General features: G+C 40.6%; 1 protein-coding gene across 1 annotated transcript in view; it reads left to right on the forward strand.

The window, feature by feature from the left end:
* Window positions 1-12664, forward strand: part of LOC125452541 (uncharacterized) — a 92798-nt gene that overhangs the window by 29596 nt on the left and 50538 nt on the right. Inside the window, exons 7-8 of the mRNA XM_048531099.2 lie at window positions 1878-2038; window positions 9875-10021. Of these exons, the coding sequence (XP_048387056.1) occupies window positions 1878-2038; window positions 9875-10021 (308 nt within the window). The remainder of the gene's footprint in view (window positions 1-1877; window positions 2039-9874; window positions 10022-12664) is intronic.

The following is a 12664-nucleotide window of genomic DNA, read 5'->3' on the forward strand; positions in this document are numbered from 1 at the left end:
GGCCTCGACCCTTCATCAGAGAGGGGGATGGGGAGAGGGAACTGGAATAAATAGGGAGAGAGGGGGAGGCGGACCGAAGATGGAGAGTAAAGAAGATAGGTGGAGAGAGTATAGTTGGGGAGGTAGGGAGGGGATAAGTCAGTCCAGGGAAGACGGACAGGTCAAGGAGGTGGGATGAGGTTAGTAGGTAGATGGGGGTGTGGCTTGGGGTGGGAGGAAGGGATGGGTGAGAGGAAGAACAGGTTAGGGAGGCAGAGACAGGTTGGACTGGTTTTGGGATGCAGTGGGTGGGGGGGGAAGAGCTGGGCTGGTTGTGTGGTGCAGTGGGGGGAGGGGAAAAACTGGGCTGGTTTAGGGATGCGGTGGGGGAAGGGGAGATTTTGAAACTGGTGAAGTCAACATTGATACCATTGGGCTGCAGGGTTCTCAGGCGGAATATGAGTTGCTGTTCCTGCAACCTTCGGGTGGCATCATTGTGGCAGTGCAGGAGGCCCATGATGGACATGTCATCTCGAGAATGGGAGGGGGAGTGGAAATGGTTTGCGACTGGGAGGTGCAGTTGTTTGTTGCGAACTGAGCGGAGGTGTTCTGCAAAGCGGTCTCCAATGGCTCTTATCACATTTACCAACTTGCTGTGCGACACCTTGTCACAGGTCTTCTGGTAATTCAAATAGATATGCCCACTGGTTCTCCTCTTGTCTAACTTGCTCATTACCTCTTCAAAGAATTGTAACAGATTGATCAGGCATGACCCCCCCCCTCCCCCAAATGAAGCCATGCTGACCCGGCCCTATTTTATCATGCACTTCTAATTACTCCACAATTTTATCCTTCTGAATGGACTTTTAAAATTTTACCGAAGATGACATTCAGGCTAACCAGCTTTCCTGCTCCTAAGATGCTGCTTGGCCTGCTGTGTTCATCCAGCTCCATACCTTGTTTGCTCACTCCCTTCTGAAGTAACGGTGTTACATTAACATTCGAACATTAGTTCTCTGGGACCCTCCCTGATTCCAGTACTTCTTGAAAGATCATCACCAATGCTTCTACAATCTCCTCAGCCGCGCTCCTTCATTTTGCAAATCAGGCAAAATTTTAGAAATTGAGGCAATAAAAGTATTCAGCAAGTGTCATGTAACCCAAGTGTTAAGGAGAGAATAGAAACACAAAATGAATAAAATAACGTTGGAACTTTTACTAAATAATCAATTTAATGATACATCCGGAGTCGATTTTTACTAAACATATTCAGAGGAAGAATTTCAGAGGTGGACCTTCTTGTATGTGTTGTTGAATCTTGATCTTAGCTACATTGTTTACAAATCAATCATTTTAAGATGGCCTTGTCTAAATGTATTTTTTAAAAATGCTATTCATTCTTCGGATTCAGGTGTCACTGAAAAATGCTTGTAGCCTACTCCTGCATTTTTTAAATTACTGCATTCTGTGTGGTGAATGTCTCCGCCCTGGCGCTGTTGGATGGGAAATGTTCCTGAGTTTTGGTCCAGCAATGATGATGGACGATCGAGTGTGGATGACGTGTGGCTTCAAAGGGAGCTTGAAGTTGATGTTATTTCCGTTTAGCACACAGATATTAGAGATGTTAATACTCAGTTAACTTTGTGTGCTCAATCTAAATTGATACTAGAAAAATGTGGTAACAGCTACAATCAGTCAATTCACAAACAGATTCCTTTACAAGTATACCTCTGAATAATGGAATAAGTGAATTTGTGACTTTTTTCACATGTCCATGTCATTAATTTTGTGCTGATAAATTTCTGCGTAGTCTAATTGATGTAGTGAATTTTTAATTCAGACCGACTTCTATTGCATAATTGCAATTATAAATGAATGAAATAGCTTATTTCTTGCAGGAGATTGACAGCTTCACGCATGAATATTATACCTTGATCCAGAGATTTCCTAGCTGTCTCGCTGGTCTCCAGGAGCTGTCTTTTCAGCCATTGCCCGCAGAAGCAGAAGAATTAGAACAATTCTCCTACCAAGTCATGGAGCTACACGCAGCATGGAAGAGGTGAACAAACTAGTTAGGCTAATATTATATGATTCACATCTTGTTAACTCAGAGTTATTTTTCACAAACAATTCCAATTATCCAGCTATTTTAACTCAGGTGCTTTTCTTAGTTCCTATATGATTCCAATTAATTGAATAATGAAGGATTTTACAGCATAAAGGCTGTTCATTTTGTCCACGGTCTGTGCTAGTATTATTGCAGCTTGTGAGCTTCCTCCGTCAAACCTCATCTCTAACCAACATCTCCTTCTATTTTCTGAAGAAGGGTCTAGGCCCGAAATGTCAGCTTTCCTGCTCCTCTGATGCTGCTTGGCCTGCTGTGTTCATCCAGCTCTACACCTTGTCTCAGATCCTCAGATTCTCCAGCATCTGCAGTTCCTACTATCTCCTTCTATTCCTTTCTCCCTCATCTACTTAGCTAGCTGTCTCTATAATATATTCGTTTCATTTGCATGAAGCAACTTCAAAGTGTTGACAATAATGATTCAGAACAAATCTGAAACCACTAATAGCAATATCATCCTGAACAGCATTTTCAATTTCCAGAGGATGTTCTTTTTTAAAGGACCTGTAGCTGTTTACATTTGTGTGAATGCTAAATATTATAAAGGGACATTCATCCCTGTTTTTTTTTGTTGAAACTGTTGATATGTGGTTCACCTGGATGGAAACCATTTTGTGCTGTCTGCTTAAAACTTTGCTGTAGCTCCACTTTATTTTTATTTTCATACAGTGTAGAACTTTTCCAGATGTCTGAGGAGGGGTTATTGTAAACAAATGAGTTTATGTACCTGAATACTAATTCAAAAGTCAATATTGAATTGAAATGAATGAAGTGTAGTCCACTTGGACATTTAATCCATTGACAGTGGTTGAAAGTGGCAGATAACTACAATCAATGTATTGATTTTCTGTTTCGAGTCCAGAGAACCTTCAATAGGCTGATTCATGGGATATAAGTGTTCTCTTAAAAGAGAGAAAATGATGTGGACGTGCTGGTGTCAGACAACATCAGGTTATAGTCCGACAAGTTTATTTGAGATCTCAAACTTTTGGAGCATTACCAAAAGATCATACAAATGGTGTGAGTAGAGTGTCAACAGCTGAATAACCAGTGAAGGGATGATCTATAAACTGATTAAATGAGGCAGAGAGATAATTACAAAAAAAAGAAAAGGTTGAGTTTGAAGAATGGGAGGTGATTGTATTGAAGCGTGTAGCATCTTGGAAGGGATTGACCGGGAAGCTACTGAGCAGATATTTTCACTCATGGGAGTACGTGGAACTGCAAGATATGGTTTCAAAATAGGAGGCCTCTCACATAAGTCGGAGATGAGGTAGAACAGCTTCTCTCCGTTGTTGGTTTTTGGAATTCTCCTCACCAGTGAACAGTAGAGACTTCGACAACAGTCATAGAGTTGTACAGCACGGAAACAGACCTTTTGTCCGACCATAATCCCGAACTAAACCAGCCCACCTGCCTGCTCCTGATCCATTTTTCCCTGAGCCTTTCCTATTCCTGTACATATCCAAATGCCTTTTAAATGTTGTAACTGTACCTGCATCTAACACTTCCTCTGGCAGTTTATTCCACACACAAACCACTCTCTGCTTTACAAATAAAGTTGCCCTGTGTCCTTTTTAAATCATTCTCCACTTGCCTTAAAAGTATGCCCCCTAGTTTTGAACGCCTCCACCCTAGGGAAACAACTTTTACTCTTCACCTTATTTATGCCCCTAATGATTTTGTAAACCTCAATAAGGTCAACTCAGTAGAGACCGTTAGGCCATAATCTCAACCTCCTATGCTCCAGTGAAAAACGGTCCCTACCTCTGCTTGTAACTTAAGCTCTCCATTCCTGGCAATATCCTGGTAATTATTTTCTGAATCTCCTAATTTAATAATAGTCTTCCTATAGCAAGGCAGCCAGATGAGCATGCGGTACTCCAGAAGAGGCCTCACCAACATCCTGTTCAACCTTAACATGACGTCCCAACTCCTAAGCTCAATGATCTGAGCGATGAAGGCAAGCGTGTCAAACGCTGTCTTAACCACCGTGTTTTCCTGTGATGCAAATTTCAAAGAACTGTGTACCTGAACCCCTAGATCTCTCTCTGTTCTATAACACTACAGTCACTGAGTATATTTTAGGCAGATCAGACAGTTTTCTGATTGACAAGGGAGTCAACACACATGGGGGGGGGGGGGGGGGGGGGGGTGGGGTGCAGACAGGTAACTGGAGTTGAAGCCACAATCTGATCACCATGTTGTTCCCTCGAACTCTGAGCTCAATAGTGATTTGCCCCTATTATTTCCTTCAAAGTTTTTGGTTTTACTGCCTTGATTTTTATTTATTTGGCTTTTGGACAGCACCTAATCATGATTCTGCTATTCACACATCCTATTTACATTTTTTTTATTACTTGTCCCATGATCATTTCCTTACATCATCATTCCTTTTACCTTCTAATCTCTTTATCCTTCCCCCCCTCGTTTCAAGGTGGTTGGAATTTGAGAGTAGGGAAGTCTTACTGCAACTCTGCAAGATGGTGGTGATATTACATCTGCAGTACTGAGAACAATATTTAGGGAAAAATATATTTTATTGGAGACAGTGAAGGTTCCCTAGGTTGATCTGCAGTATGGAGGGATTGTCTTATGAGCAAAGGTTAAACGGGGGTTGGGATTCATTGGTGTTCAGAAGAAAGAGAGGCAATCTCATTGAAATATGAGGAGCTCCTAAGAGTCGAGGACCAGAGGCCATAGTCTCAGAATAAAGTGGCACCAATTTAAGACAGACATGAGGAAGAATTTCTTCTCTGAGGGTTGTAATTCTATGGAGCTCCTTGCCAGAGAGAGCTGTGGGGGTAGAGTCATTGTGTATATTTACAGCTGAGATAGATTCTTGATCAGCCAGGGAATCGGGTTATGGGGAAAGTAGGATCAGCCATGATCCTATTGAATGGCGGAATAGCCTCAACGGGCCAAATGGTCTACTCCTGTTCCTATTTCTTATGGTCTGATGATTTCTATTGCATCCCACTTTCACCTCCAGAAAGCTTATTACATTTCTCCACTTTTATCAGTTCTGATGCTGCTGAGTGGCCTGGACAGAGTGGACGTTGGGAAGATGTTTCCATTGGTAGGAGAGCCCATGACCCGAAGACACAGCCTTAGCGTAAAGGGAAGACTTTTTAGAATGGAGATAAGGAGAAACTTCTTCCACCAGAGAGTGGTGAATGTGTGGAAATTACTGCCACAGAAGGCTGTGGAGGCCAGGCCATTGAATATATTTAAGACAGAGATTGAAAGGTTTTTGACTGTCAAGGGTATCAAAGGGTTACGGGGAGAAAGTGGGAGAAACTTATCAGCCATGATTGAATGGTGGAGCAGGCTTGATGGGCTGAATGGCCTAATTTCAACTTGTATGTCTTATGGTTATAGATCTGAAACATGGTGAGACATTTTTTATAACTATGTACCAGTGTTTTTGAAGGTGCAGGAGCATGTAAATTGGGTGGCTAGCTCACCACCTCCCACACACATCTACTTATGCCTGATATTGCAGGGGGTCACTAAGCTATCTGTCAATTTTCCCATTTTCCGGCCTTCTGAAATCCTTAAGCTGGCAATTCAAGGTCATTTAAGATCCTCCTGCTGCCTCTCCCCTTATAAAGTTGGCGAGTAAAGGTGGAAGGTAAGTGGCCATACCGTTTCTTATTGAACCTGGAAAAGAAATATGAGAAGAAGGTGTTTGCTCCTTTTGGTGGTTCTCTCTGTCTATCAGGGCAACCTCCCAATGGTAACCCTCTCTTTGTGCCTGTCTTCCTACCGACTCCACCCAGGCATGACACCCCCTGCAACCACCACTTCACTGGGATCCTTGAACAATCCCTAACCAACGATTCAGGATTTAACATGAAGTACTGTCTAGGTGGATCTTCTCTTTAGGATTGCTTGTAATCTCAAATGGTTGCTGTGAAGTTCTGACACTGATCTTGTCATCTGCCAGCTATTGAGATTGGCAGCACGTCTCCATTGTTGAGTGAAAGTCCCCTTCTCGGCTTGTTCAGGCCACCCCCAATATAGAACATAGAACATTACAGCACAGTACAGGCCCTTTGGCCCTCGATGTTGTGCCGACCTGAAGCCCATCTAACCTACACTGTTCCATGTACGTCCATGTATTTTTGCTGCCGGCAACCTCATTCAGAGTTGCCAAGCTGTGTATAAGTATGTGCTTGTACACTCCTCTCTCCGTAGTGAATATGTTACACAACTATCAAAATTCCATACAACTTGCATACATCTCCCATTTCCCATTTACTTATAAATCTAACTGAACCACCAGTTCCCTATTCCTGCTCTGTTTTTGATTTGAAAAACCAGGCAAAGAATTAAGACCAGCCTTGGCCTGAGAATGAGGAGAGGCTTTCTTTAACAGGATTAATTTTGACATTGACCTTCAATTGAACTGTCCCTTTCAGCAGATATGCCTCCTGACTTTCACTCTGACTTGGATCTGAATTGTTTCAAGGCATAGCTTGAGTTGGTGTAACTACTGGTTTGGTTTATTATTGTCACATGTACTGAGATACAGTGAAACATATTGTTTTACATGTTATCCGGGAAAATCATACCTTACATAAAGTACATCAGGGTAATAGAGCAGAATGCAGAATATAGTGCTACATTTACAGAGAAGATGCAGGAACAGATCAGTCATGTATGATGTGAAAAACAGAAGGAACTGCAGATGCTGTAAATCAGGAACAAAAACAGAAGTTGCTGGAAATGCTCTGCAGGTCTGGCAGCATCTGTGTAGAAAAAAATCAGAGTTAAGGTCTGGTGACCCTTCCTCAGTCATATATGAGAGATCAGTTCAAAAATCTGATAACAGCAGGGAAGAAGCTGTTCATAAATCTATTGGTACATGTTCTCATCAGTATTGTACTTTTATCTCAACTATCCAATTCATCATTTGATTTTACTTATCTCCCCTTTTCATGAATCTCTGAAGGTAAAATAGGAATTCCATGTGCAAGACTAATCTATCTGCTATGAAGCATTTTGACTAAATGTTTGTGAGGATCACATTTTAATGCCTTTCCCTTTTAGCCACTTGAACCATTTAAGATGTTCCTTCACCTTTCCCTTCAGGTTCAACCTTCAGACATATTCTCCATTCTCATCATGCCTGTTTTTCTGTCAAGATTGTTTTCCTTCTATTGACTATGGTAAATGTGCCTTCAGCAATGGAAACCTCGTTACAGGCTGTCTTCTAAGGAACAATCTAGCTCACATTCTACCAGTCATAGAATGACGTGTGCAATGATCAATGAAAAAAAAAGCCAACTTGTGATGCAATGACATCAGATATTTCTTCCCATTTCAGTTTTTTTTGTTTTACAAGAGCATGTTTAACAATTTATTTTAAAATAGTGACTCTCCACCAATTGTAAATCTAGCTGCTTCCCCTTGACATTCAATGGAATTACCATCACTGAATTCCCTAGTAACCATTGATCAGATACTGATCTCATTATGCCTTTATATGATCGGTGTCAGATGCTGGGAATGCCATGGTGAGTAATTCACCTCCTGACTCCTAAAGAGCGTCCACCATCTACAAGGCACAAGTCAAGAATTGTATTCCACTTACCAAGAAGAGTAGATTTCCAACACCACTAGTAGAAGCTTGACATCATCCTGGACAACACAACTACCTTGACTGCTAACCCTTTCACCACCTTCAACATTCACTCTCTGCAGCACTGACAACACAGTAGCAACAATGTGTGCCATCTACAAGTTGCACTGCAGCAGCTCAACAAGTTGCCCTTTACCAGCACTTCCCAAACTCGTGAGCTCTGCCATTTAAAGGGAAAAGGGCAGCAGAGCTGTTGGAATCATCTGCAAGTTCCTTGCCAAGACACTCATCGCCTTGACACTAGAACTAGTGCTGAAACTTCACAGTCACTGGGACTCCCTCCCTAACAGCACAGTGGATGGATCCACTCCATGGGCTGTCTTCAGTGACTCTATGGCCCACCACTTTTTCAAGTAGTTAGTGATGGGTAGTAAATGTTGACAAAGCCAGCATTGCCCACAACCCACAAGCAAATGTGTTTTTTCAAATGTCCATTGAAGATAAAATGTATTGGTTTGTAGTTATTCCTCTCGAATCGAATTAGCAATTAATGTTATGTAGGCCTGTGTGTACTGAACATGCTGAGACAAACATCATGATGTCTTAATGCAATACACAGCTGGCTCTGGCAGTGAGAGATACATTGTATACTTTTCCTCAATGAGAAAAATGTTACTACTTTGCTCAGAACCTTTTTATGTAAAAACATGAAGTCTTCCAAGTGAAGCAGGAGGATGCTGTGTGTTAATATACTAAGATTAGAGTACAGTATCCTCTATATCAGGAACGAACAATGGCAATTTTAAGTGGTGACGACGTGAACTGTTTGGCATCTTGCTCTTTCATATACAAAGTAATTAGTGGTGGAAAGCAAGTTGTAGCTCACTGAAGGGAATGTCGACACTGTTATCCTTCCCTCCCCCGACATTCCTCGTGTGTATGGTGTTGTGTGTGAATGAGAATGCCACAGAGCTGCTGTAATCCTTCCAAGTATGCATTACATTTCACCTCAGGAATTGCCTACGTTTCGGTGAGTTGTGTTTAGCATGTAATGATACTGTTGTGAAGTAAGTGAAACCCCTGATTTTAAAGGGGAGCTTGGCTGGTGTACTGTGGGGAAAGGTTAATATTGAACCTACTAGTTATGAAGGGAGTATGGTCCCTCAGTTTAAATTTTACAGCCCTGCTCCAATCTGGGGAAGCAATTTCATGTCTGGTAGGTTTAGGTGGGAATTGTAAACTTTTTGAGAGAAGGGCATAAAATAAGAGCTGGCAGCAGTAGGTAAGGCCTCCGACTGAGGTGGGCCTGGTCTCATTCCATCCACCCGCGCACCTTCCTCACTAGGCATGGGCTCAAAACTTGCATTCAAGTCACTGCTTTCCAAAGTTTCTAAGACCCATCTGAAGAGTTGTCTTTCCTCTGGTAGCTCCAGACACAGATGCGCTGAAGTAGCAAAATTCGATACCTCCCAGTTGCAATTTTATCTTTACACAGGAAGACTGACGTAACTCGACCAGCAGTACATTTATCAAGAACAGTCAGGCAGCCAACAAACTCAAGTTCCAAATAGTAACTTCCCTGTATCTGTATCTAGTTAAGCTCCTGCTTTGTGAGTGCAGGGTGTGGAATCTGACTAACAAGTGGAAATGTACAGCTCTTGAAATCAAAGCTTAAAAAATTCATTATGTGAATTCAACAATTGGCAAGTGTTTTCATAACAATGTGCTCACAATTCTTTGATTCTTCTCTCCTCCCATCACAACCCAACCCTTTTGGATTTCTTATTTAAACACTTCTGCAAGGTTTTTGCTTTATGCTGTAACAAGTAGTCAAATCAGAAAGAACAACCCCATTACTCAGAAGGGTGACTGTAGAGGTCTGGAGTAAATCTGACAGATATTCTGTTCATTGTTAGGCCATCTTCAAATCCTTGTGTATAAGGTTAGATATTGATCTTAGTTGATATTGATTGACCTGCTCCTAAACCTCCAGTGGAAGACTTCCAGTATGTATCTCTCTTGGGTCATTATTTTGAAATGTATGCGACTAATTATTGTGTAATTATTTTGTAAATTGTTTACATTTACAATTACATATAATTTGTAATAGTTTATAAATGTGAATGTGTACTGAGTATAATGTTAGTTAAAAATTCTGAAGTCCGCAGTTTTTCTTGCTGTAGGGATCTGGGAATCGATGTTCTGTTGAGAAGTTGTGAGGGGATCTTGGAGAAGCTCAGGGATCCGAAATCTGACCCCTACTTTTTGGCCATGGCTGGGACTGCCCAGTTTTGGCACACATTTGATGACCTCCGTGAAAAGAATGAAAGGTAACAAATCAGAAGCCTCAACTTTGTGGGATGCTGAAATGTGAAGGTCAGCAGTCAGTGGTAATAGACAGTCTTTGGTTCACACTTTGAGAAGTTGCAGTGGGAGACCACTTTCTGGAAGTAATTTGGAAAATCTAGCAAACCTATTAGTATCAGAGTCAACACAGGCAGCCAAGCTTAAAAAAAAGTTCTCTGAGAAAAATGACCCTGCGGTCATCGCAGACCTTGACTATTTGCAAAATAAAGTATCTGTTTTGAGTAGTATTGTCATCTACATGCTTTTGTTGTATATACACTGTTTCATTGCTGACGTTTGTTGTATTTTTAAGATCGGCTTCCTGTATATAAACAGGGATCCATAAATGATTTCAAACTGTTCAAAGGTTTAAACTATTTTATGATTAAGATAATTTTTATAGGTGCAATCTGCCAGGGAATTGACATCTGTTTCCAAAGTAAATTAAATATATTTGAGTTTAATTAACTGCTATTTATTATATAACATTTTCGAATGATGAATCCCAAATTATTTAATTGATAGTCACTTTAATCTTGTCATTTTTATGTAAAGGTTGTTTTAATTTATTTACTAATGCAGCCCTATTGTTACTGGAATGTTTTCAGAGAAGGCTATTGCAACAACTCAAAAATATTGGGGAGTTTAAATGGTACACCTCTGCCTTCTGGATGGGGTGTAACTTATCAACCACACAACACAACTACGTAGCATTCAACCATGCGATTCCTTGTTCCCATTCAAAGAATCATAGAAATTTACAATGTAGAAGGAAATCATTCAGCCCATCATATTCACAGCAGCCAACACGCAGCTTTCCAACTTAATCCTAATTTGCAACTCTTGATCCATAGCCTTGTAGATTAAACCATTTCAGATGTACATGCAAGTATTTCTGAAATGTTTCGAAGGTTTTTGCTTCTACTACTTTGACAGATACAAGTTTTACATCGGCACCATCTTGATCAAAAGTCCTTTCCAGAGCACAGTAATCTTTTGAGAGCTCCTTTTGAGTGTTAGCTTTTGGTTTTTGTGTGTCTTTTTTTTTATTGTCCCTGACTCCTTTATTAGGTGATGCGGTCACATAGAAATATTATTTTCCATATTTGCGTTGACGCAAGGGGCATTTGGGCTTTCACAGAAGCAGAATTAGAAGAATTCATTCATTTCAAAGCCACAACAAACAGGAAAAGTGTTTATTTCCAAGACAGCACATTTCTTAAATGGTTGTAAAACAATGGCTGCAAGTTAGTAATAAAGGGTTCATCAAAATAACTCTCACTTCAACAAACAAAAAAACTATTACACTGAACACACCTGTGGCACTGCTATTGTTGCAGCTAATGCATTGTATACTCCTAAAGCTGGAATATTTTAACCAGACATTTATCTTTTCTATGCATCTCCAATCTCACTCTTGCTTTTAAATTAAAAATTGACAGGTTTTTCAGTGCAACAGCACCCACTTGTTTTCCCAATATAATTGTTTCTAGACACATGCAGAACCTACTTCCCAACCTAAATTTGTGCCTCATGATTTTCACTTATCACCCTGTCTAGGTATTCTATTTTGTACGTTTCAGTTCAGCCCCTTTTCAACCTCAAAAACATCTATCATTATTGCACCTTGCCAAACATTCAAAATATATGGGATAGCTCATGGATTCACTCCTGTCAGGCCCCAAGAAGCCTAAAATTATCTACAGACTGTTTCTCTAAATAACACCACCATTCTGCATTCAACCTTTATGAAGATATTCAGGTGGCTACTCAATATAAATTATATTTTGCCAAATTACATGAATATTAATTCCTGGAAAATTCAAATGAGTTTTGCATCATTTTTGCATGAGGCGTGCATTTAACTGTTTTGATGAATGCAGAAAAAGGATTGCGTATTGGAAATTTGCTTCTGATAAATCACCATCAAAATTAAAAAATAAGTCGCTCTCAAGACAAGTCAACAAAAAGGTCTTAAAACAACTCGATTAATTTGAGCCGTGTTCCTGGCTTTGAACCAGTTTCGCATCTGACTTGCCACTTTGTCTTGGATGCCATGGGCTTTTGCTTTAGTAACCATTAACAAAAGCCCACATAAAACCTACTTAGACAGCACCAAATGCACTACCTTCATCAGCATTCTTTGCTATGTTCCCAAAATATTCAATCATGTCAGTCAGACGTAATCTTCCTTTCAGAAACCAGTGTCTATCTTAATGTGTATTAGTTTTCTGCATTGTAGGTGGCCATTTTCCTAGCTGGAGCTGTAGCAACATTGTAGGGGTAGAAAATCCTCAATCCCCTCTTGAGCTAAGCTTTATGACTGAATATTTCTGGAGGAAAATATATGTTGACATTCATTGGGTTTCTAAGTTTTTGAGTTTCTAAATTGGCACAATGAGTCAGTAATAGGTTACATTGGTATTTCACTTAGAAAGGGCCAGTTACCTGGAATGGGAAAGCTCTTTGAACAACATCTTGGAGAGTGGGGGGGTGGGGGAAGTTAATAATGGAAACTGCTTCCTTTCAAAATGGATTGTCACTTTTGCTTTAATTAAAAACCGGGCCCAGATCTTTCAGTCAGTAGCCAAGACAGTGTGTCCAATGCTGTGATTCTCTTATGCTCA

The sequence above is a fragment of the Stegostoma tigrinum genome, chromosome 4 (genome assembly GCF_030684315.1).
Source record: "Stegostoma tigrinum isolate sSteTig4 chromosome 4, sSteTig4.hap1, whole genome shotgun sequence".
NCBI classification, from domain to species: domain Eukaryota; kingdom Metazoa; phylum Chordata; class Chondrichthyes; order Orectolobiformes; family Stegostomatidae; genus Stegostoma; species Stegostoma tigrinum.